We start from the raw sequence: 21,922 nt of genomic DNA on the forward strand, positions 1-21,922 counted from the left end.
GAAATGATTTTGCAGTGTTTTTTTTACTGTTCGCGGGTCCTACTGACACGTGGCGGCCCGCGATTGGTTCTTTTTTTAAAATTTTTTTAATCAGAGAGTAAAAAATTAAGAAATCTGTTTTAGGTTTTTTGCGATAAAGATACTCTTATATCTCTTATTTAAAAGATGTTTCTTAGCTTTTTTAGTTCTTATATCTCTTTGAGATTGTTATCACTTTGCTTGCACAATAGTTAGCGTTGTCTTTTTTTATTGTGGTTCTAGGATTAAAGTCAACCATATGATCTATATTATTATTTGCAAAATAAATTTTAGCAACAAAGCTCTCACGTTAAAAGTTAAAGCGGTTAATATCTATATTACACTTAATGGATATATATATATATATAATTAACTATATAATCAAAAACTAATTTTTTATTTATAATATTTTTTTTTTCAAAAAGATAATTTTTACATTGTGTTGTTATCTTAAAACATATTTTTCAGTTATAAAAAGATATAACACTATTTATAATAATTAACCGTACAAACATCTCGGTTTTGGAATAAGATTTGACTAAATGCCATTGCATTTCTATCTTATTTACAAATATGCAATTTCACTTAAAATAAAAAAATTAAATTAATTAATTACAATGAATTGTTATTTTTTTGCTGAAATTAAAAATACAAACTGTAATATATAGTATATATAAATCTGCTACAATACAATTTTCAAGAAAACCAAATATCATAAAATTAATAATAATTCATAAAAATTTACTGTAAAAAAATTAAATTATTTTTAAATAAATAAACAAAAAAATCAATAGGTTAATATATGAATATTACAATTACATAAAATTGCATCAAATTATCAAATTATAAATATAATATTACGTACAGATAAAAAATTATTATCAAATATCTATATTATAATATAATATATTCTACACTAAATATATTTTACAAAACATAAAAATATAAATAGAAATTTTATAAAATAAATAGTTTATAAATTTACATTGAACGCAAGTTAAATCCAACTTCCGCAAGATCTAGAGTATTAAATTTGCAACGTGCATTGATCATTATGATGATATATTTTTTTAAGCAATGTAAAAGTATTGGGCGATTAATGGGAATAAATAACAAATGTAAGGATGGGGCTTTTAATTGTAGGTGTTGTTGGGCCTCGGAAAGCATAAATGGGCTTTAAAGCTTCACAAATCTGAGACGGGAACTCAAGGAAGCGTCGGAGAGTAAAGCGGAGGAGGACTCCGGATCTCTCTCTGCCGACTCTTTTGAGCTCTGTAGGCCAATCGCGTGCAGGTTGATGGTATGGTGGCGCCATCATGGCAGTGGGAAAATGCCACAGCGGGGGCAGTCGCAGGATTCGCAACAGTAGCTGCTATGCACCCTCTTGATGTTGTCCGTACTAGATTCCAAGGTCTGATTTCTTTTTAAAAAAGAAACTAGATTTTTGTCTGAAACAGTGAACGACGGTAGAGGGTTCCCGACGTACAAGAACACAGCTCACGCTCTCTTCACCATTGCCCGTCTCGAGGTATGCTTTAACCATCTTCTTCTCATGCATTCACGTTTCTGAATTGAAGCTACATTTTCTCTGGTGTAGGGTCTGAGAGGCCTTTATGCAGGTTTCTTCCCTGCTGTAATCGGTTCCACTCTCTCATGGAGCTTATACTTCTTCTTGTGAGTTCCTCTCTTTCCTCTCTTTTCCTAGGTTGCACGGGTACTCCAACTTGGTGCCGTCTCACGTATCGGGTTCGTCGGGGGGACGGGGACGTCTCGGGTACGCATAGGAAACGTCCCCAATATGTGTGAGGTGAACCCGGGACGTCAAGAATCGTCGGGTACGGGCTTGGGCAGAGAAGGAGACGTTCCGGAAACGTTTCTGCAAAAAAAAATAGACGTATCCATGAATTTTTGTGTTATAAAAGTGTAAAAAATTAAACCATATATGTTTTAAATGTTTAATGTGTTTATTCTATTAATTTTGAAAAGATCAAAAGTTGTAATTAAAAAAAGTAATAGTCTATGTCTCTTCGATTCTTCCACTCTCAGTCTCTTGCACGTCCATCTTCTTCTTTCTCTTTGAAACTAAAGTCCCGACCATTCTCTCTCTGCTGATATATCAGCAACAGAACACATAAGCACTTTCCTTCCCTTCTTGTCTCTTTGTTGTTTATATCACAAGCAACAAAACACGTAAGCATTTTCTTTACCTTCTTCTTGCTTCTGTTAAAACTTATGTTTCAGACTTATGGATATTTTTATATTTTCTTATAATATAGTCGCCGTTTCTATGACGTACCCGTATCTACAAGTTTTAAGTTTGACGTTTCCCGTCCCCGCTCCCGTCCCAGTTTCCGGTCCCCGTCCCGGTCCCGGGGCTGCTTAGCTCTTTTCTCTCTCTCTCTCTCTCTCTGCGATTCAACTTCTTAATAAGGCTTTTTCCTTTGGATGTTGTTGCTGCAATAATGTCTCTCTGTTTGGTCGTGGAGTGAACACTATTTTATGTCTCCTCTTTCCTCTCTTTTACAATCCCCACCCCAAGCTCTCTCTCTCTCTCTCTCTCTCTCTGAAACAAATACATCTCTCTAGTTATGGAAGAGCGAAAGAGAGATACGCTAGAAGCAGGGACGATGAGAAACTCACCCCTCCCCTTCACCTTGCTTCTGCCGCTGAATCTGGAGCCTTGGTTTGTTATTACTAACTCTCACCTCACCCCCCTTAAAACATCTATCTATTTTTATCTCAACCTTATGATACACTTTCAGGTCTGTTTATGCACGAATCCTATTTGGCTTGTCAAGACAAGGTTACAGCTTCAGACACCTCTTCATCAAACCCCACCCTACTCCGGCCTGTTAGGTCTCTAGATATGCTTACTATCAAAGTCAAACTGATAGGATGTCACAAGACAAAGACACCACTACAGTGAAGAGTACAACTGAGACAGAGGTGGCGGGAAGGAGATCAAGCCGCCAAAGAATTCCAAACAAGAAGTATTTGAATTAAGGAAGGACACGTGACTTCTTTAGTTCATGGGTTTATCTATTTCAATAATAAGAACTACTCTTTAGGAAGATAGTTCACCGCTCTCTTCACGTTCCCGTTTTGTTAGGAGTTGTTAAACTCCACTTTCCATTATTCCAGTTTGTAAGGAGTCCATGACTCCATTTGCTTCTGTTGTTTTCTATTTAAATCAATGAAAAGCCAAAAAAGAGGTAGACTTATCTACCCAAAACAATCTTGTGTTCTTATGAACTTAGTCCTTGCTTTGTAACCTTAACAAATTGGTATCAGAGCACGTTCTTTCCGACGGGCGCTGCGAATCAACGTCAAAAAAGAGCAAATTTTTTTTTTTTTTTTTTTTTTCCTTTCTTTTTCATTACCACTAAAACATCATTCCACCCAGAAATACAAAAACAAAAAAATCGATGGTGAGCCAGAAAGAGAGAATCGATGACCTTGAAGCAGGTCTCGGTTTGGTGCAGGACGAGCTTCAACAACTTTCAACAGGCATCAATGACAAGTTCCGTGGACTGGAACAACTGTTTCAGCGATCACTGGAAGAGTCCATGGGACAAATGAGAGAGATGGTGACCAGTTTGCGTGAAGACGGAGGCAGCGTTTCTCGCCGGAACAATAACAACACCACTCCAAATCCGGTAGCGCAACCAGAAGAGACAGTGAATCCATTTGCTCCTCCACAGCGGACCCCATTACGTCAAATCAAACTGGAGTTCCCCAAATTTCGTAGCGGAGATCCATCAGAATGGATGAGCAAAGCAAAGCAGTATTTCTCTTACCACGAAATGCCTATGGGACAACGAGTCAGTTTTGCCTCATACCACTTATCGGAGGAGGCAAATGAGTGGTGGCAAGCACTTACTAAGGCTCGTGGACTTAACCCAAATCAGACACCATGGGAGACGTTTGAAACAGAACTGTGGACTCGCTTCGGCCCACTTGACGGGGAGAACTTCGACGAGGCTCTCTCTCACATAAGACAGCGGGGATCATTGATCGATTTTCAAAAGGAGTTCGAACGGTTGCAAAACAAGGTTGAGGGATGGACGGAAAAGGCTCTAGTGGGTGCTTTCATGGGAGGCCTCAACACAAACATATCCAACTCCATTCGTATCTTCAAACCAAAGACACTAACGGAGATCATCAATCTGGCACGTTTACGAGATGATCAGCTGCAAAAAGAGAGACGATGGAGCAACACTCGCAACACTAATACCACCTCTTCTGCTAACTCACGCACGGCTCCTCCACAGACACCAGCAAATGAGACCCAATCACCCGTACCTCGCAAATTGTCGTGGGAGGAACTCAAGAGGAAGCGCAGTCTCGGTCTCTGTTTTAGCTGTGATGAGCGATACACACCAGGCCATAAATGCAAACAACCACAACTTTTCATCATGGAAGGAGCAGATGACGACGATTCAGACACTGATGATCTTGACGACGACACACCAGAACCGGAGATTACACTCAATGCTCTCACTGGTTGGGACTCACCAACAACGATTCGTCTCCACACCAGTATCAACCACAAATCCCTTCTTGCCTTGGTCGATAGCGGCTCTACTCACAATTTTATCAGTGAGAAGGTAGCTCAGGGTTTGCGGCTGGAGGCGACAGCAACAAAGCCATTCACTGTCAGAGTGGCCGACGGAAACCCTTTGCGATGTCAGCGTAAGTACACAGGGGTCGTCATCAGAATCGGTGAAACCCAATTCACGATTACACTGTATGCTCTTCCATTATCGGGCCTGGATTTGGTTTTAGGAGTACATTGGTTGGCAAGCCTTGGGCCCGTGTTGTGTGATTGGACGGACAAAACACTCCAATTTACTTGGCAGGACGGCCCAATAACTCTTACTGGGCTCTCTCCTCCGGCAATTCAGCCCACAACGCAACAAGACATTGAAAAAGCGGGCCGACAAGGACAGATGCTCTTCGCTATTTGCTCTGTTCTCGACACACCGGAGCTGCCGCCTCTCAACGATGATATGCGACTCATCTTACAGGAATTTGATGATATTTTTCGAGTTCCCGATGGTCTTCCACCTCAACGATCAATTGAACACCACATCAATCTCAAGGAAGGCACAAACGCTATCAACGTGCGACCTTATCGATATGCTTATTTTCAGAAGGATGAGATCGAAAGGCAAGTCAACGCCATGCTTACTACCGGTATCATTCGCCCTAGCTCGAGCCCCTTCTCCTCCCCGGTACTGCTGGTTAAAAAGAAAGATGGGTCATGGCGGTTTTGTACGGACTACAGAGCTCTCAACGCTGCAACAGTCAAAGACCGATTTCCTATTCCCACAGTGGAGGACATGCTCGACGAATTACACGGCGCATCTTACTTCACTAAGCTCGATCTGACTGCTGGCTATCACCAAGTCCGAATGCACCCGCACGATGTACACAAAACGGCGTTTCGCACTCATAGCGGCCACTACGAGTATCTGGTGATGCCCTTTGGGCTTTGCAATGCACCTTCCACCTTTCAATCTCTCATGAATGATATCTTCCGGCCCTTGATGCGTAAGTCTGTATTGGTATTCTTTGACGATATACTAATCTATAGTCCAACATGGGCAACACACTTACAGCATGTTCGTGAGGTTCTCAGTATCATTCGCCAACATCAACTCTCGGTTAAACTGAAGAAGTGTGAGTTCGGAAAGCAAGAGCTGGAGTATCTTGGCCATATCATCACGCACACTGGCGTAAAGGTGGACTGCTCTAAGATCAAAGCAATGACGGATTGGCCAGTTCCCACATCAGTAACAGACCTCAGAGGCTTCCTTGGCCTCACTGGCTATTATCGCAAATTTGTGCGAGATTATGGGGTCATCGCTAGACCACTAACCAACCTCTTACGCAAAGGAAAGTTCGTGTGGGACGCTACAGCTGAGGAAGCATTCCAGAACTTGAAGGTTGCAATGACTACTACACCAACATTGGTGCTTCCCAACTTTTCTCAGCCGTTTGTGATCGAAACCGATGCATCCGGAGAAGGTATTGGTGCTGTCCTTTCTCAGAATCATCAACCTATTGCTTTTATGAGCAGATCTCTAGGGCCTACGAAGAAGTCTTGGTCTACATACGCTCGTGAGATGCTGGCTATTATCGTGGCGATAAGGACATGGCGACCTTACTTACTTGGACGCAAGTTCACAATTCAGACCGATCAGCGAAGCCTCCGGTACATGCTAGAGCAACGCATCCTCACTCCGGAACAACAAAAATGGATGAGTAAGCTGGTGGGTTATGACTACGACATCATCTACAAACCAGGACGCACCAACTCAGCTGCTGATGCCTTGTCACGAGTTTCAGATAGTCCAGTCCTCAACGCCATATCACTACCACAAGCCACATTTTGGGATGATCTGCGTTCGCTTTCACACACTGATCCATATCTGCTACGTCTCGGAGCAACAGCGACAGAAAATCCAGGCCGCCCTTACACCTGGAAAGACGGTCTCGTACGTTACAACAACCGCGTTGTCATCCCACCAAACTCACCATTGGTCCAACAACTACTTCACGAGCACCACAACACCGCTATGGGAGGACACTCAGGTATCTTACGAACTTTCAAGAGGCTGTCTCGCCAATTCTATTGGCCTTCTATGCATAAAACTGTTGCAGCTTATGTGGCTCAATGTGATACGTGTCAACGGGCAAAGTCTCAGACCATGTCTCCAGCCGGCCTCCTCCAACCATTACCAATACCTGAACAGCTTTGGGAGGATGTCTCTATGGACTTCGTCGACGGCCTGCCAAGATCACAGAGTTACACGTCTATCATGGTCATCGTCGACCGCTTAACAAAGTCAGCTCACTTGGTCCCTCTTTCTCATCCTTACACAGCCGCAGTAGTCGCTTCAAAGTTCGTGGAGTATGTTGTCAAACTCCATGGTCTCCCACGATCTATTCTCAGTGATCGTGATCCTATCTTCCTCAGCAACTTCTGGAAGGAACTATGGAAAATGCAGGGCACAACACTGCGCATGTCTTCTGCTTACCATCCACAAACAGACGGTCAAACGGAGGTGGTTAACAGGTGCATCGAACAGTTCTTGCGATGCTTTGTGCAGCACAAACCGAAACAGTGGAGCTCTTTCCTTCCATGGGCCGAGTACTGGTACAACACAAGCTTCCATTCCAGCACTGGTACAACTCCATTTCATGCTCTTTATGGCCGCCCTCCACCATCTTTGCCAAGGTATGAAGTCGGGTCCTCTTTGGTTGAAGAGATTGACGAACAGTTGCAGACAAGAGATGAGTTGTTGACTGAACTGAAGCAGCATCTGGAAACAGCTAGTAACAGAATGAAGCAACAAGCCGATCGTAAGCGCCGTGATGTGGAGTTTGCGGTGGACGAGTGGGTTTTCTTGCGCTTACAACCCTACAGACAAAAGTCGGTGTTCAAAAGATCTTCACAGAAGCTCGCAAACCGTTTCTTTGGTCCTTTCCAAGTTGAGAAGCGTATTGGGCAGGTTGCTTATCGGCTCAAGTTACCTGAAGGAGCCAGAATTCATCCGGTCTTTCATGTTTCCTTACTCAAGAAACGAGTTGGCAATGATGATCCAGTGGCAGTGGAGCTTCCACCCTTACGAAGCAACGGTGCCTTGTCGTTGGAACCAGAAGAGATACTATCGGTACGTAAGGTTCAACTATCGGAGGAACTTATCACTGAAGCATTGGTGCAGTGGAAAGGGCTTACTTTAGAAGAAGCAACATGGGAAGATTATCACCAACTCAAGGTTAGCTTTCCTCATTTTAATGCGAACCTTGAGGGCAAGGTTCTTTTGGACCGTGGGAGTATTGATAGGATGTCACAAGACAAAGACACCACTACAGTGAAGAGTACAACTGAGACAGAGGTGGCGGGAAGGAGATCAAGCCGCCAAAGAATTCCAAACAAGAAGTATTTGAATTAAGGAAGGACACGTGACTTCTTTAGTTCATGGGTTTATCTATTTCAATAATAAGAACTACTCTTTAGGAAGATAGTTCACCGCTCTCTTCACGTTCCCGTTTTGTTAGGAGTTGTTAAACTCCACTTTCCATTATTCCAGTTTGTAAGGAGTCCATGACTCCATTTGCTTCTGTTGTTTTCTATTTAAATCAATGAAAAGCCAAAAAAGAGGTAGACTTATCTACCCAAAACAATCTTGTGTTCTTATGAACTTAGTCCTTGCTTTGTAACCTTAACACAAACTCACTTTTTCCATTCTTCTTTTCTTTTCTTAATTTTTGTTGGTGAATTTTGCAGATGCCTTTAGAACCATAATGAAAGAGGAAGGACCCAGGGCGCTCTACAAGGGTATTGTCCCTGGCCTTGTACTGGTTAGTCACTCACTCACTTTCCTTTTGCTTTTACAAATAGTTTCATATTTTGGAAGGGTTTGATCCTGATTTAGTTTCTTCAGCAGGTTTCTCATGGTGCTATTCAGTTCACAGCGTATGAGGAACTCCGTAAAGTCATCGTCGATATGAAAGAGAAGAGAAGAAATTCCGAATCCACACCTGATAATTTATTGGTACAGACTTCTTCTTCTTCTTCTTACACTGTGATTATTTGGCAATGTAGGAGGACCAAGTCATCTTTTTTTGGCATTTCTTTTTATTTTCTATATGTAGAACTCGGCGGATTATGCTGCACTGGGAGGCTCCTCCAAAGTCGCAGCAGTTCTTCTTACATATCCTTTTCAAGTTATTAGAGCACGATTACAGGTAAATTGCTTCAACCTCTTCTTAACTCTAGCAGTATTTGAGGTGTGACTGTCATAGACATTCCTCTATTGTTCAGCAAAGACCTAGTACTAACGGAATCCCAAGATATATAGACAGCTTACATGTCATCAGAGAAACCGCGAGGTCAGAGAAGAGCATATATCTATTCTTGGTCTTGATTGTATCTGAAGATAACATATACTATTATCTTTCTTGCCTTCACGGTGCAGATTCGAGGGTCTCAGAGGTTTCTACAGGGGACTAACAGCTAATCTATTGAAAAATGTGCCTGCTTCTTCCATCACGTTCATCGTCTACGAAAACGTTCTGAAATTGCTTAAACAACCTCCTCCAACGAGATAGGACCCATCATCTTCTTCTTTTATCTTTTTTTCCCTTGGGATTGGGGGGAATACATGTTTGCTTTTTGTATTCCTATGAAACAGCTTTGTCTCGTCTTTGCTCAACAAAAAGCTTTTGTTTTCCTTATTCATCATACATCTCTCCCCATATCTAATACCTTTGCTCTTATTATATATCTCTCAAGGTCCCTATATTTATTGTTATACCAGACTGACTGAATTCTCCACTTTTCTTACGGGGACGTATTTTTAGTTCATGTGTTGCAGGTAAAGGAAGGTTGCTAAGTAACTGGCATACATCATGATTATTATGTAAAAATAATTCACTCAGAGAGAGAGGGACCTTGATTCTTGGCGACACCCTTTGTTCTTGCTCCACCTGATTCGGTCAGTATAAACACTCACTACTACTAGTCTGTCTTTTAAACAGGAAGTATAAGAGTCACAACCATATATAAATTTGGTGAGTCGAAATCCCACTAGATTGTTATGATTTTTGCATTGATGAAAGATGCTGCTACTTTTTAGTTGAGTTGCATAATCGCGAAGCCGTTGTTGTGATGTAGAAAAAGATATTCATATATTTTATTCGCTTTGTTTGCTAATGATACAAAATCCACAGTGAATGATGTTTAACAACATTTGTAAACAAGAAAATAGTAAAACAACAAACGGAAAAAACATGAAATAAAACACAGATAATAATGATAACTCTTATTTTTTTTGGGGGCAGGCAGCTGCTTGGAATGGAGATTAAGGTTGCTGCTGAGCGTCAATGTAACCAGCATCGACGAGCACTTTCTCCCTCTTAGCCGTCTCCAGATCTTCATCCACCATCATCTTGACCAGCTGCTCGAACCCAACCTTGGGCTTCCACTTCAACAACTCCTTTGCCTTGCTCGCATCTCCTTTGAGATTGTCAACCTCCGTAGGCCTGAAGTACCTCTTGTCTATCTCCACGTGGTCTTTCCAGTTGAGGCCGAGGTACCCGAAGGAGACGTCCAGAAACTCCTCGACGGTGTGCGACTCCTCAGTAGCCACCACATAGTCATCTGGTTTCTCCTGCTGCAGCATCAGCCACATTGCCTCCACGTAGTCCCCTGCGAACCCCCAGTCTCTGGAGGCCTGTATGTTCCCGAGGAAGAGCTTCGTCTGCAGCCCGACCTTGATCCTCCCCAAGGCCCGTGTTATCTTCCGAGTCACGAAGTTCTCGCCTCGGCGGGGTGACTCGTGGTTGAACAGGATCCCGTTGCAGGCGTACAGGCCGTATGCTTCTCTGTAATTGACGGTGTACCAGTGAGCCGCGACTTTGGAGGCAGCATAGGGAGATCTCGGGTGAAACGGCGTCGTCTCAGACTGCGGAGGAGGAGTTGACCCGAACATCTCCGAGGATCCGGCCTGGTAGTACTTGACGGTGCGGCCATTGTCAGCCATGTGAGACCTGAGAGCCTCCAGGAGGCGGAGAGCGCCAGTAGCGACGACATCAGCAGTGTAGTCAGGGATCTCGAAGGAGACGGCGACGTGGGACTGAGCAGCAAGGTTGTAGACCTCGTCGGGCTTGATGACGTCGAGCCAACGGCGGAGGGAGGAGGCATCAGAGAGATCGGCGTAGTGGAGCTTCATGAGGGCTTTGGTGGCATTGTGGGGATCCACGTAGATATGGTTGATTCGCTGCGTGTTGTAGTTTGAGGATCGTCGGATCAGGCCGTGCACTTGGTACCCTTTTCCGAGCAGGAACTCCGTCAGGTATGATCCGTCCTGCCCAGTGATCCCGGTGACCAACGCAACCTTCCTTGGCTCCGACGCAATGGGAGTGGCCATAGCTTCGGATCTGGATCAGAAGAAATGTTTTTTGTGAGAGGTGAGGTGCACGACAAGCGCCTTGTGTTTGATTTTGTTAAAAGCTCCAACGTGTTGTATTATATTTATAGAAGCAAAGAGGGTTGATTTGGTAACTTGGTAGGTGAATATGTAAGGCTACGTAAAGTTGTACTTGTTTGGCAGATGGCCGGCAAGCGTTGACAAATTGCGATTAGTTTTATGATTTGTATTGAGCAAAGAAAAGCGAAAGCAGAGGCCCACTATTTACAAAACCCATTTAGGTTTTTCTGCAAAAGAGGCCCATAATTACGAGTATTCTATGGGCTTTACAGTGCCTAGTACTAATGGGCTTAGATAGAAGCTGAAAGTAACCAATCTCTCCCATTCGAAATTGTTTTGGGATATGGCAGCAGCAGCAGCGTCATCTCTTGCTCTCTTCCACAAACCCACCTGCAGTTTCTATTTGGGCCCTTTCTCTGCTCGGAGCTCAATCTTCCCTTTGAATCGGAGGAGACTCTGCGCTTTCTCTGCTCCTCCTCCTAAAACTATGGCCGATCTAGTCAAAACCCATGCTTGGAGAGACATAGACGGGGAAGAAGGGTTTCAGGCGTTGGAGCAAGAGGGTTTTACTCCGTCCAACGATTTGGTCTCCGGTGGGATCAACGCCGTCGCTAATCGTCTGGTTTGTATTCGAATTCTCTGATAAATATGTTTAGATGTAAATGAAATACAAAAGTGTGTACACAGAGCAAATGGGTGGTAGCTGCTGTGTTTGGATCGGTTCTGCTTCTACGACATGATGGTGCAGCCTTGTGGGCTGTCATTGGCTCCGTTTCCAATTCCGCCCTTTCCGTAGCTCTCAAACGCATCCTTAACCAACAGAGACCTGTTGCAACTCTGCGTTCTGACCCTGGGATGCCTTCTTCTCATGCTCAGTCCATTTCTTTCATCTCTCTCTTCTCTGGTAACACTCTCTCTCTCTCTCACCCTCTCTTTCTCTCACCTCTCAACTCAAACCTATTATTTCCCCAGTTATGGAGTGGCTTGGAACCAACCAACTCTCTCTTTTCCTTACCGCCCTCATCCTTGCTCTGGCTTCTTACTTTGTATGGTTGAGGGTTTCCCAGAAGCTTCACACCGCCAGTCAAGTGGTGGTGGGTGCAATCGTGGGCTCTGTTTACTCCACCTTGTGGCACATAACGTGGAACTCACTTGTTCTCCAGGCTTTCGCCTCATCATTCTCCGTACAAGTAGCTGTATTTACGGTTGCTGCTGCATCTGCTCTGGGTTTTGCAGTTTATGTGCTACTTAACTGGTTCAAAGATGACAAAGAAAATATAAGTAGAGGGTTATAAAACCATTCCTTTGTTTCCCATTTCACTCCATTACCACTTTGTCTTCTGTTTCTCGTCACAAAACGTTAATTATTATTTTTAATGTATAAAACGAAACCAATAGAGAAGCAAGTGCTGCTTGCTTTATATGAGCATGTGAAAAGCCAGAGGCCAGCCTCAATGCGAGAAATGTCTGATCCAAACATTTTATTAGAGAGAAAAATAATCAGAAGAAAACATTATTGGAAATTAATTTTCTGGTCTTCTTTTCTTTTTTTCAAATCCAACGGGAATAAAAGAGCCTCAAGGTGCTTTTGGTAGATGATTCTCAGAGAGAGTGAGATCATCATTGAGTAAAGGAGAGTCATATTCTGCATCCCGTGCCTTCTTCTTGTAAAGGAGCTTGTTGAAATCAGTCTCCTCCAAGTTCTTTGTGTTTTCTGCAGCGTGAACTTGAGCTAAGTTGGAGTATTCCACAGCGGAAGTGGAGAAGAAGGCCCTTTCTTCTTCGGTCACCTTCCTCAGAAATCTAGCTGGATTCCCTCCCCAAACCTGTGTTAAGAGAAGCAGGAGGAGTGAGACTCTTTACCAGAGCAAACAAGAAAAAGTTGAGATGAAAAAGAACCTCGCCGGAGGGAATCCTAGTGTTGTGCCTGACAAGAGCGCCGGACTCAACGATGGCATGCTTTTCAACATGAGCTCCATCCAAGACGGTTGCACTAGCACCAATGTAAGACTCGTCTTCGAGAGTGCAGCCATGTAAAACAGCACTATTACGAATGGTGACATTGTCGCCAATGAGAGTGGGCAAGACCTTGCCGTTTAAGTTGGACTTGGCAACGTGGACAAGGGAGTTATCTTGGATATTGGTCCCAGCTCCGACAGTGATGGTGTTAGCATCTCCTGCACAATAGTAGGGAAACATATAGATAGTGTTTTGTTGTAAAAGAAAACACATCATGGGGAGGGGGGGTACCTCGCAAGACACATCCATACCAAATGGAAGAGCCTGGTCCGAGATGGACATTGCCAATGATAGAAGCGCTAGGAGCGACGAAAGCGTCCTTATCAACAAGAGGGGCCTTGTCAAAAACATTCATAAGGGTGCGGTGCCTGGAGACTGGAAACAAACAACAAGAGTTTGCGGAAGCAAGCAAGCAACTGAATGCAGTAATAAGATTGGAGCTTAAGCCTAGGATTAGTACAAATAAGTAAGCAAATAGAGCTAAGATACTAGATATAGTGATTTTTAAGGAGGTCTGGTCTCTAATCAATAATGACAGAAAACAAAAGAAAAACGAATCACAATCAAATGAGTGGAAAGATCCAAAGAAAGACGTACGCTGTTCTCGGAAGTGATTTTTGCCTTGGAGGCGACAACCGAGCCGATCAAGTGCTTGACCTGTTTCCCGGATCCAGAATCCTACGCTGTACAATGCTCTCCCCATCTTCTTCGATGATTTAATTAAATTAAATCTCCCAATTTGAGGGTTTTCGCCGGAGGAAGAAGAAGTACGTAGTCCTTTCACGGTTTCCTTGGTTTACTCCTCAATATGCCGGTTATTAGCCGGTTTGTGTTACTTTTTTTAACAAGCCTCCATCTACAACTGCATTTTCCAACTACAAGTATTACTCATGAAGTAGGCACATCACAATTTCTGAAATGGAAGTGTTCGGACAAATTTACTTTGTGTTTTTGATCGCCCAAGCCATTATCAAACTGCTATTCATTAGGGCCATCAAGATAGACTCCTAAATTCAGTTGACCAAAAGAAAAAACGCTAGAGAGAGGGGTCGAACCTCTGACCTTGTGGTTAACAGCCACACGCTCTAACCAACTGAGCTACTCCAGCTTCTTTCACAGAATGTTTATACTATATTCAAATTTATATCGAACCGGCAAATCACAATAAGAGTTTCTGATTACTTTTTAAACTCTAGTTATAAAGCTTGTGATTTTAGGGGCTGCTCGATACAGTTGTGATGAGTTAGTTAAAAGCCTCAACACAAACACGTTTTATTATTTTCATCATATTCAAGAAATTTAACAATTGGAGTTTTCTATATTATGAATAAGGTAACTGAGTGAAAATTGCTAAAAAAAATACTTTCACTAATGTAAAAGTAAACGTTGAAAGAAAAATGTAAAAATAGACTAAAAAGTAATATTAGAGGTTTCAACTAGATTTCCAATTAATTTAATTCAATGGCATGTTGTTAAGTATATATATGTAGGTGATCTCTTATTATGAGAAACGAAACAGAAACAATAATGTGGTCTAGATCAAAAGTGAAGCTGCCAAGAGATTTGCTCCTATTTTGGAGAAGGAGACAGCAAACACTAGTAAAATGGAATGGCTTCGTTACACAGAGACAATACACCAAATCACAACGTTGATTACTGGATTGGAGCTTACCAACGAACAAGCCAAGGAGCTGAAGAGAAAGATGTCTGGAGAAACCTATCAGTATGCCAACTCCAAGCATTGAACGTGAGAACAGATCAGTGGTGCACCGTGACACTTATTGAGAAATCAGAAGATAGGTTGATCTTGGACTGGACCCATTCCACCGACTGTCAGGTTGAGAAAACGTTTGACTTTGATTTCAGTAATAACTTCTGGAAGGATGATGATCACACCGGATGTGATAGAAGTTCTATGCAACGAGATAGTCTAGTAACTAGAAGTGTCAACCATACCACCATTAATTAGGCTTGGTTGCTAGCTACGAAAAGATTATATTATATGTTTTTATTTTATTTTATCTAAAGATAAACATATGCTAATTATAATATATGGTTGTATTTTATTTCATATATGGATAAACAATATGTTGTTTTAAGGATTTTTTTTCAGATTAATTAGGAGAGGTGGTAGGATGTTGAGATTTGTGGAAGTTTAGTTGGTCGAGGTTAAATCACCAATCCGAACTATTCGAACAAAATTGATGTCATGTATTGTGGAAGATTTTTTGGACATGACATGTTGCTAAATCACCAATCCAAACAAAATTTTCGAAACCGTTCAAATTTAAAAAAAAAAAAAAAATTATTTCTGACATGAACAATAACTGTTGTTTTTATCCAATCTCTTCAGGGGGTATTAGCAAAACGCTTTACTTCCTGACGCAAAGAGACTGCAGATTATGCTGCTCAACCAATAGCTCGTCAAAATTAGGAGATTTAGAGCTGTGCTGCTTCAACTTGATGAAGAGATGATGCAACACGAGCCACCTCTGATATCGAACTTGGCGCTAGGAAAACCGGTGGTTCAGTCAACTTAAGCTGCTCAAGGGCTTCCAAGCTTCAGTCCCTTACAGCGGTCATAGATTAAACACCCGAACGTAGCAAACCGTTGCTTCCTTGGATTGCTTTTCTCAAGGAAGATGTAATTAACAATTTTTGTAAGCATCGAAGAACCATTGGCTCAGTTGGTTAGAGCGTTGTGCTAATAACGCGAAGGTCGCAGGTTCGAAACCTGCATGGGCCATTTGTGTTTTTTTTTAATTAATTAATGCAACAATTGTATATGTCAGCATCAGTGAGTGAGACCGTATCCATATCACCACTTAGCATTCGGACACGTGGCAAGAGAAGAAACCAGTAACTCCGATTCCCACAAAACAAACCAATGAAAATTCTCGCCTTATCCCAAATCTTATCTCTCTCTCTCTCCTAACGAATGTTACTACTCTTTTAGGTCTTTCCTCTGCTTCGGATCAGGACAACCATTAAACATTTTTTTGAGAGACTTTGTGGCCATGGCTGCCTCTCTCCAATCCGCCTCTACGTTCCTTCAGGCCGCTAAAATCTCCACCGCTCCTTCACGCGGCAGTGCTCACCTCCGGTCGACTCAGACAGTCGGGAAATCTTTCGGACTAGAAACATCCTCTGCTCGCCTCACATGTTCCTTCCAATCTGACTTCAAGGACTTGGCCGGTAAATGCTCCGACGCTGTCAAAATCGCTGGATTCGCTCTCGCAACCTCTGCTCTCGTCGTCTCGGTAACTTCCTCCTATCACCGGTTCTTCCATATAAGTTTATTACGAACTATTAATAACAGTTTCTAACAATGATTCTTACAATGCATCGAACTTGCCACCTTGAAAGTAGTACACTAAACCAATAGCATTTTAAGATTATCACAACAGAATATTAGAATGCGTTATATTCACAATCTTCGTGTATCATTAGTACCAAATTGGTACATGATACGATTTTACGAATTGGAAAGCTTATTGGGATCACAATTAAGTTGAAATTGTTATGTGTTTGTGGTGTAATGAAAGGGAGCAAGTGCAGAGGGAGCTCCGAAGAGACTGACTTACGACGAGATTCAGAGCAAGACTTACATGGAAGTTAAGGGAACTGGAACGGCCAACCAGTGCCCAACTATTGACGGTGGCTCCGAGACTTTCTCCTTCAAACCCGGAAAGTACGCTGGCAAGAAGTTCTGCTTCGAGCCTACTTCCTTCACCGTCAAGGCTGAGAGTGTTAGCAAGAATGCGCCTCCTGATTTCCAGAACACCAAGCTCATGACCCGTCTCACCTACACTCTTGACGAGATCGAAGGCCCCTTCGAGGTTTTTCTTTTTCTTTTTTTTCTTTTTGCTTCCACCGCAAGAAACTGTCTGTTTTATTGGTTACGAATAGGGTTTGTGATTCTTTTTATAATCGGTTCTCGAGCAGGTTTCTTCTGACGGAAGCGTTAACTTCAAGGAAGAAGACGGCATCGACTACGCTGCTGTCACTGTCCAGCTTCCAGGAGGCGAGCGTGTGCCATTCCTCTTCACCGTCAAGCAGCTTGACGCCTCTGGCAAACCAGACAACTTCTCTGGCAAATTCTTAGTCCCTTCATACCGTGGCTCCTCCTTCTTGGACCCTAAGGGCCGTGGTGGTTCCACAGGATATGACAACGCCGTTGCATTGCCAGCTGGAGGCAGAGGTGACGAAGAGGAGCTTTCAAAAGAGAACGTGAAGAACACGGCAGCTTCGGTGGGAGAGATCACTTTGAAAGTGACCAAGAGCAAACCTGAGACAGGAGAAGTGATCGGAGTGTTCGAAAGTCTTCAGCCGTCGGATACTGACTTGGGTGCCAAGGTACCTAAGGATGTGAAGATCCAAGGGGTGTGGTATGGTCAACTTGAGTGATCATGTTATCATATCTAAACATCTTCTCTTTGTATTTGATTACAATGAGTACATCTTTTGATGTTTCTTCTTCTTCTATTATAAAAAAAATGCACATGCCCTAAATCTTAAGTTTTTTTTGTATCCATATATAGTCCTCTATTTAACTTTAATCATATGGTCTAATAATGCTGAGAAATAACTTGTGCAGCTGATATGATGAGTTATGTAATCTCTAACCAGGTTACTGTGAATTATTCCCTCCTTTTCAAAATTATATATATTCTACAAAAAACTTGTTTTGAATTTCAGTGTATATTTACTAACTAATAATGGTAATTATAAATTTTGAGAAAAATTATCGGTGTTTATTAAATTTTGATTTGCTAAAACTAATTAATCATAAGTAATACATTTATAATCAATATTTAAAATGTTTTGAAAAATCTTCAAAACATACATCTTTTTGAAACAAATAGAATATTATTTATGCTTTTTAAATAGAGTGGTAATTTTAATTACGGTTTACTAACACGAAAAATCACTTCAAAGCAAAATTATTATTGTTTTATAATTTATAAGTTTACAGTCGAACCATTTTGATAATCAATGAATTAGTTGGTTTGCCTTTTGATATATTTATATGAAATTAGTTTAATATACTGGCGAATAACAAGTGGAAATTAGGTTTTATAAATTCGTATAAATAATGTAGTCTAATCAGCTTGCTCCTTATGGACCTTACTTACCCTGTATTTAATGTGCATGGGTGTGAACATTAAACAAAACAGTGTTTAACTTATAAATAAAACATTATTGGTCTGTGCTTGGTCTTAAATCTCGAAACATGAAAGAACACAGACAACTTCATTGGCGTGGGACAGCACATAACAATGCAGATTTCAGAGAGATTCTCTCTTAAGTTTTAAACCTCTAGAACTAGTATATATATATATATATATATATGAATAATGAAATTATGTAAACTTCTCGGGGACAATTCTATTTTATATCTAGAGATATCGGATTCATACAGAAACGTACACTACAGATCTTGCATACACTCATCACAAATTCAAAGATATTCTTACAGTAGATTCTACAAGCGTGTGTGTTAGTACAATCTATCACATGCTCTGAAGCATGTTAAATTCCATCTTACGGATTATAGATCAATTAACGAAAAGTATTAAATATATATTATGCAACAGTAAAAATGTTTTTAAAAATTACCAAATAAAGATCATTTCAAAATCGGGACAAAAACATGGACTCGTGCTTTAGAAAGGAATTTTGAAAGCAATTTTGTACTATTGTCCAATTTCACATCATGTAAAACCACAGGGTGGTGGGCTAGTGGTCTTGAGGTAGTTAACACACCAATACGGACCCGGGTTCGAATACCCCCTGTGGCCACGGAATGCTTTACGCCCTCCCCAAGTTTAAAGTTATCGCGGCGTTGGTGCCGGGTCCTTGGGTAATGGGTATTAGTGCCGGCTGGTTCCGGGCCAGGGGGATTAGATGGTTGGCAATCGGAAACCATGTGCGGATTACGGGCCTTTGGGCAAACGGAAACCACGTGCGGATTACGGGTCACCTTTGAACCTCCTGTTAAAAAAAAAAAAAAAAAAAAAAAAAAAACATCATGTAATAACTATTGTAGGTCTTATATATGGATGTCACCGCGTGGGAGATCAATATCCACTAAGATCTGACGAGCAATTGTTTTATTATTCAATAAAATGTCTATCGAGACAAGTTCTACTACTGTACGTACGTGGAAACAATGATGTATCAGCGCTAGAGTATCAACTTTATTAAACAAAGATTGCCATCCGCTAGTATTGTATCGGTGGAGACGTGGGTGATTTCAGTCTCACACAAACCATACGGAATATATATTTGTTTGTGTATATAGTAAGGTTGAGCTATTTTTCTGTTCAGAAAGTATCGATCGAGCGGTAGGGCAAATATCTATTTAGTTACCTTTTGGTCCAAAACTACCAAATATAGCCAAGGAATTGGTTACTTTTGATGGCATGCAGATCGATTTATAAATAAATATTGAACGTTCATAAATATATAAACAGAAAGCAATATGTCCGAAGTAAGAAAAGCATTATTGAGACACTCGATAATTTATACGTGCTCATTAATGCACTCATGCAAAAAATAAAGTAGTAATAAAAAAAGATCAATTTTTGAACTATTAATTCTTAGAAAAAAAGAAAACAATATCACGTACGGTAGGTGACTCTTGTATCTCCTAAAAGGGCCAAAAGAATCTGGGGCCAACTCTATCATGCTGGTCCACTGGTCCCTATTGTCTTAACGTGAGATCTAACCCACCGGCGACGCGAAACCTCCAAGGCCAACTCAATCTTGTCTGCTAGCCGGCCATGCCTCTGTCTCCCGCCGATCCTTCAGTTCACCACCTAAGTTCCTTCCTCTCTCAATCTTCGCCACGTTGATTTCTCCTACTTTCCCGAACTACCCTTAGCGTGATTGTCTGTTTAAATCATTCGGGAAATAATAACCAAACCTTGAGCTGTCATGTTCCCTTGTTATTATTACACGACAAGTCAGACGTGTACTTTAGATTCTTGAGGCTATTTTCTTCTTCCTCGATTGTTCTTATATATAAACTCGTCACAAGGTCGTCTGATCTTTCAATTCACAAATCACAAACAACAACAACTTGGTACGTATACTCTACATACACAAACATCAAACTCACGAGACATATAAACAAAGAAAAATGGGTGCATGCGTTTCACGTGAATGTATGAGGGGAGATTCGGCGAAGCTAATATTGCTGGACGGGACATTAGAAGAGTTCTCGTATCCGGTCAAAGTTTGGCAGATCTTGCAGATATACCCGACGAGTTTCGTATGTAACTCAGACGAAATGGACTTCGACGATACAGTTTCAGCAGTCTCTGGTAACGAAGAGCTCCGATTGGGGCAACTTTACTTCGTTTTACCGCTGACGTGGCTCAGTCATCCCCTAAGGGCGGAGGAAATGGCGACGCTGGCCGTTAAAGCAAGCTCCGCGTTGACCAAGAGCGGCGGAGTCAGTTGCGCTGACTCCATTTGGGAAATAAATTACCAATCCAAAAAAATCGCCCGAGCGAAGACAAATGGCGGTGGTGGAAGAGGCTGTGGCAAAGGGAAGAGGAGATTTACGGCGAATTTGAGCAGCATCGCCGAGTAGGGTCAACTTAGTGGAGCAAACCATAAAAATAAATCGACCGACGTAGAAACTGTAGTTAGAGACGTTTGACTTTAATTTTCTAATGGAGAAAAACAAAATGATCCATTACTTTTGGATTTTTTTTTCTATATTTGGTTGCTTAGAATTTGAGAAATGGACACGAGGAGGAGGAGGAGGAGGATGATATTATAGTGATGTGATTCCAATCTTGAATCTAATGCAATTTTTCCGAAGGCAAGTTAATCATCTAACACGTACATAAATGTTCGACGTCTAACAAGTTTATGAATCTCTCTAATAATTAACCGGCATGATCGAACAAGCTGGCGTTTACATACCATCAAAATTAATTAATACGAATAAATTTCATTTGGCAGCTTCTCTAAGAATAAGATATCTGAATGTAAAGCTGGGAGGGTTCCAATCAATGGCCTTGCGTGATTTACTACGACATCCCTTAAGACATTGTATTGAAGATTCCGGTATGCTTCGGTTAAGTTCATTCTTATATACTATTCTTTCGACGTTTCTAGCTCTTGCTTGATTCTTTTTGGTGTATATACACGAACCTATTTTAAACAAAACAACAATCCAAGAAGCACATACTTCAGCGCTTTTTTTGGGCAATTATTCAAAAGGGTTTCAATGATTCTCTTAAAGATTAAGGGGAATACCGGGGGATCGGAGTGGGTGCCGGAGGTAAGTGAAAAATGTAGAAGATGTATTAGGAAGATAAGCCTTAGATAAGGATTAACTTCATGTTGGGTTTATCTTCCTGTATTGTTATTAATTAAAGTTAGCGATAAGTCCTAATACCTTGCGGAGAAAGGAAGATTAGGTTTCAGGATTGTAATGCTCTGATACCATGTAAACTTAGAAACAAAAGACTCGTAAACTTGACTTGTTATTATCGTGAGCAAAGCTCTGTTTATATACAACAACGCGATTCCTTTCTCCGCAAGGTATTAGGACTTATCGCTAACTTTAATTAATAACAATACAGGAAGATAAACCCAACATGAAGTTAATCCTTATCTAAGGCTTATCTTTGTAGGCTATCCCTACAATAAAAAAGGATGGAAGGTCTATGATCTTGATACAAAAGAATTTCTGATCTCTCGTGATGTTATTTTTCATGAAAATAAATTTCCTTTTGATACACATACGGTCACTACGAATCAGCCAAGTAAAGCTCTTCCAGTATTACCATTGTCTTCAGATGATGACTGGATTGTTCAAGAGCTACCCGTTGCAGTCGACAGGGGGAGTAATGCTGAACCGGTCT

At 41.5% G+C, this 21,922-nt stretch overlaps 6 protein-coding genes and 2 non-coding genes across 10 annotated transcripts; 5 read left to right on the forward strand and 3 right to left on the reverse strand.

Moving 5' to 3' along the window:
• The first annotated feature begins 1,207 nt into the window (after positions 1 to 1,207).
• Positions 1,208 to 9,271, forward strand: LOC125606641 (folate transporter 1, chloroplastic-like). 2 transcript variants are annotated; one of them, XM_048775574.1, is made up of 10 exons: positions 1,208 to 1,429; positions 1,476 to 1,546; positions 1,616 to 1,692; positions 2,605 to 2,701; positions 2,781 to 2,874; positions 8,315 to 8,388; positions 8,472 to 8,582; positions 8,683 to 8,775; positions 8,852 to 8,919; positions 9,006 to 9,271. In XM_048775574.1, the coding sequence occupies exons 1-10, from the start codon at positions 1,321 to 1,323 to the stop codon at positions 9,136 to 9,138; spliced, it is 927 nt and encodes a 308-aa protein (XP_048631531.1). In that variant the 5' UTR covers positions 1,208 to 1,320; the 3' UTR covers positions 9,139 to 9,271. The 2 variants fall into 2 exon arrangements, with proteins under 2 accessions (XP_048631531.1, XP_048631532.1); XM_048775575.1 differs by having other exon boundaries at positions 8,475 to 8,582.
• A 427-nt stretch (positions 9,272 to 9,698) lies between these two features.
• Positions 9,699 to 11,185, reverse strand: LOC125606640 (GDP-mannose 4,6 dehydratase 1). The gene has a single exon (XM_048775573.1). The coding sequence runs from the start codon at positions 10,956 to 10,958 to the stop codon at positions 9,891 to 9,893; it is 1,068 nt and encodes a 355-aa protein (XP_048631530.1). The 5' UTR covers positions 10,959 to 11,185; the 3' UTR covers positions 9,699 to 9,890.
• A 141-nt stretch (positions 11,186 to 11,326) lies between these two features.
• Positions 11,327 to 12,439, forward strand: LOC106406009 (lipid phosphate phosphatase epsilon 2, chloroplastic). Of its 2 annotated transcripts, none has more exons than XM_048775576.1 (3): positions 11,327 to 11,640; positions 11,706 to 11,922; positions 11,991 to 12,439. In XM_048775576.1, the coding sequence occupies exons 1-3, from the start codon at positions 11,362 to 11,364 to the stop codon at positions 12,311 to 12,313; spliced, it is 819 nt and encodes a 272-aa protein (XP_048631533.1). In that variant the 5' UTR covers positions 11,327 to 11,361; the 3' UTR covers positions 12,314 to 12,439. The 2 variants fall into 2 exon arrangements, with proteins under 2 accessions (XP_048631533.1, XP_048631534.1); XM_048775577.1 differs by having other exon boundaries at positions 12,086 to 12,439.
• Positions 12,414 to 13,949, reverse strand: LOC125606642 (gamma carbonic anhydrase 3, mitochondrial-like). Its single transcript, XM_048775578.1, has 4 exons — positions 13,635 to 13,949; positions 13,269 to 13,412; positions 12,918 to 13,195; positions 12,414 to 12,844 (listed from the first exon to the last, which is right to left on the reverse strand). Exons 1-4 carry the CDS (start codon positions 13,738 to 13,740, stop codon positions 12,596 to 12,598), a joined length of 777 nt encoding a protein of 258 aa, XP_048631535.1. The 5' UTR covers positions 13,741 to 13,949; the 3' UTR covers positions 12,414 to 12,595.
• Positions 13,950 to 14,071: 122 nt separating this feature from the next.
• On the reverse strand, positions 14,072 to 14,145 carry TRNAN-GUU. The gene has a single exon. It is a non-coding gene; the product is annotated as a tRNA-Asn (tRNA).
• A 501-nt stretch (positions 14,146 to 14,646) lies between these two features.
• Positions 14,647 to 17,571, forward strand: LOC106405988 (oxygen-evolving enhancer protein 1-1, chloroplastic-like). Its single transcript, XM_048775544.1, has 4 exons — positions 14,647 to 14,970; positions 15,929 to 16,297; positions 16,583 to 16,876; positions 16,983 to 17,571. Exons 1-4 carry the CDS (start codon positions 14,647 to 14,649, stop codon positions 17,442 to 17,444), a joined length of 1,449 nt encoding a protein of 482 aa, XP_048631501.1. The 3' UTR covers positions 17,445 to 17,571.
• Positions 15,710 to 15,783, forward strand: TRNAI-AAU. The gene has a single exon. It is a non-coding gene; the product is annotated as a tRNA-Ile (tRNA).
• A 2,114-nt stretch (positions 17,572 to 19,685) lies between the features above and the next one.
• Positions 19,686 to 21,284, forward strand: LOC125606628. The gene has a single exon (XM_048775543.1). The coding sequence runs from the start codon at positions 20,182 to 20,184 to the stop codon at positions 20,635 to 20,637; it is 456 nt and encodes a 151-aa protein (XP_048631500.1). The 5' UTR covers positions 19,686 to 20,181; the 3' UTR covers positions 20,638 to 21,284.
• Positions 21,285 to 21,922: the final 638 nt, after the last annotated feature.

This window comes from Brassica napus, unplaced genomic scaffold, assembly GCF_020379485.1.
Source record: "Brassica napus cultivar Da-Ae unplaced genomic scaffold, Da-Ae ScsIHWf_913;HRSCAF=1296, whole genome shotgun sequence".
Lineage (NCBI taxonomy): Eukaryota > Viridiplantae > Streptophyta > Magnoliopsida > Brassicales > Brassicaceae > Brassica > Brassica napus.

What these genes read in the sequence shown, in the direction of transcription:
- LOC125606641 (XM_048775574.1), top strand. Translation starts at nt 1,321, where the DNA reads ATGGTGGCGCCATCATGGCAGTGGGAAAATGCCACAGCGGGGGCAGTC. An exon ending in TGGAGCTTATACTTCTTCTT is followed by an intron (nt 1,693 to 2,604) that starts GTGAGTTCCTCT and finishes ACATCTCTCTAG; the next exon opens with TTATGGAAGAGCGAAAGAGA. An exon ending in ACCCTACTCCGGCCTGTTAG is followed by an intron (nt 2,875 to 8,314) that starts GTCTCTAGATAT and finishes TGAATTTTGCAG; the next exon opens with ATGCCTTTAGAACCATAATG.
- LOC125606640 (XM_048775573.1), bottom strand. Translation starts at nt 10,958, where the DNA reads ATGGCCACTCCCATTGCGTCGGAGCCAAGGAAGGTTGCGTTGGTCACC.
- LOC106406009 (XM_048775576.1), top strand. Translation starts at nt 11,362, where the DNA reads ATGGCAGCAGCAGCAGCGTCATCTCTTGCTCTCTTCCACAAACCCACC. An exon ending in ACGCCGTCGCTAATCGTCTG is followed by an intron (nt 11,641 to 11,705) that starts GTTTGTATTCGA and finishes GTGTGTACACAG; the next exon opens with AGCAAATGGGTGGTAGCTGC. An exon ending in TTTCATCTCTCTCTTCTCTG is followed by an intron (nt 11,923 to 11,990) that starts GTAACACTCTCT and finishes TTATTTCCCCAG; the next exon opens with TTATGGAGTGGCTTGGAACC.
- LOC125606642 (XM_048775578.1), bottom strand. Translation starts at nt 13,740, where the DNA reads ATGGGGAGAGCATTGTACAGCGTAGGATTCTGGATCCGGGAAACAGGT. An exon ending in AAATCACTTCCGAGAACAGC is followed by an intron (nt 13,413 to 13,634) that starts GTACGTCTTTCT and finishes GTTTGTTTCCAG; the next exon opens with TCTCCAGGCACCGCACCCTT. An exon ending in GTATGGATGTGTCTTGCGAG is followed by an intron (nt 13,196 to 13,268) that starts GTACCCCCCCTC and finishes ACTATTGTGCAG; the next exon opens with GAGATGCTAACACCATCACT.
- LOC106405988 (XM_048775544.1), top strand. Translation starts at nt 14,647, where the DNA reads ATGGCTTCGTTACACAGAGACAATACACCAAATCACAACGTTGATTAC. An exon ending in CTATGCAACGAGATAGTCTA is followed by an intron (nt 14,971 to 15,928) that starts GTAACTAGAAGT and finishes ACAAACCAATGA; the next exon opens with AAATTCTCGCCTTATCCCAA. An exon ending in CCTCTGCTCTCGTCGTCTCG is followed by an intron (nt 16,298 to 16,582) that starts GTAACTTCCTCC and finishes GTGTAATGAAAG; the next exon opens with GGAGCAAGTGCAGAGGGAGC.
- LOC125606628 (XM_048775543.1), top strand. Translation starts at nt 20,182, where the DNA reads ATGGGTGCATGCGTTTCACGTGAATGTATGAGGGGAGATTCGGCGAAG.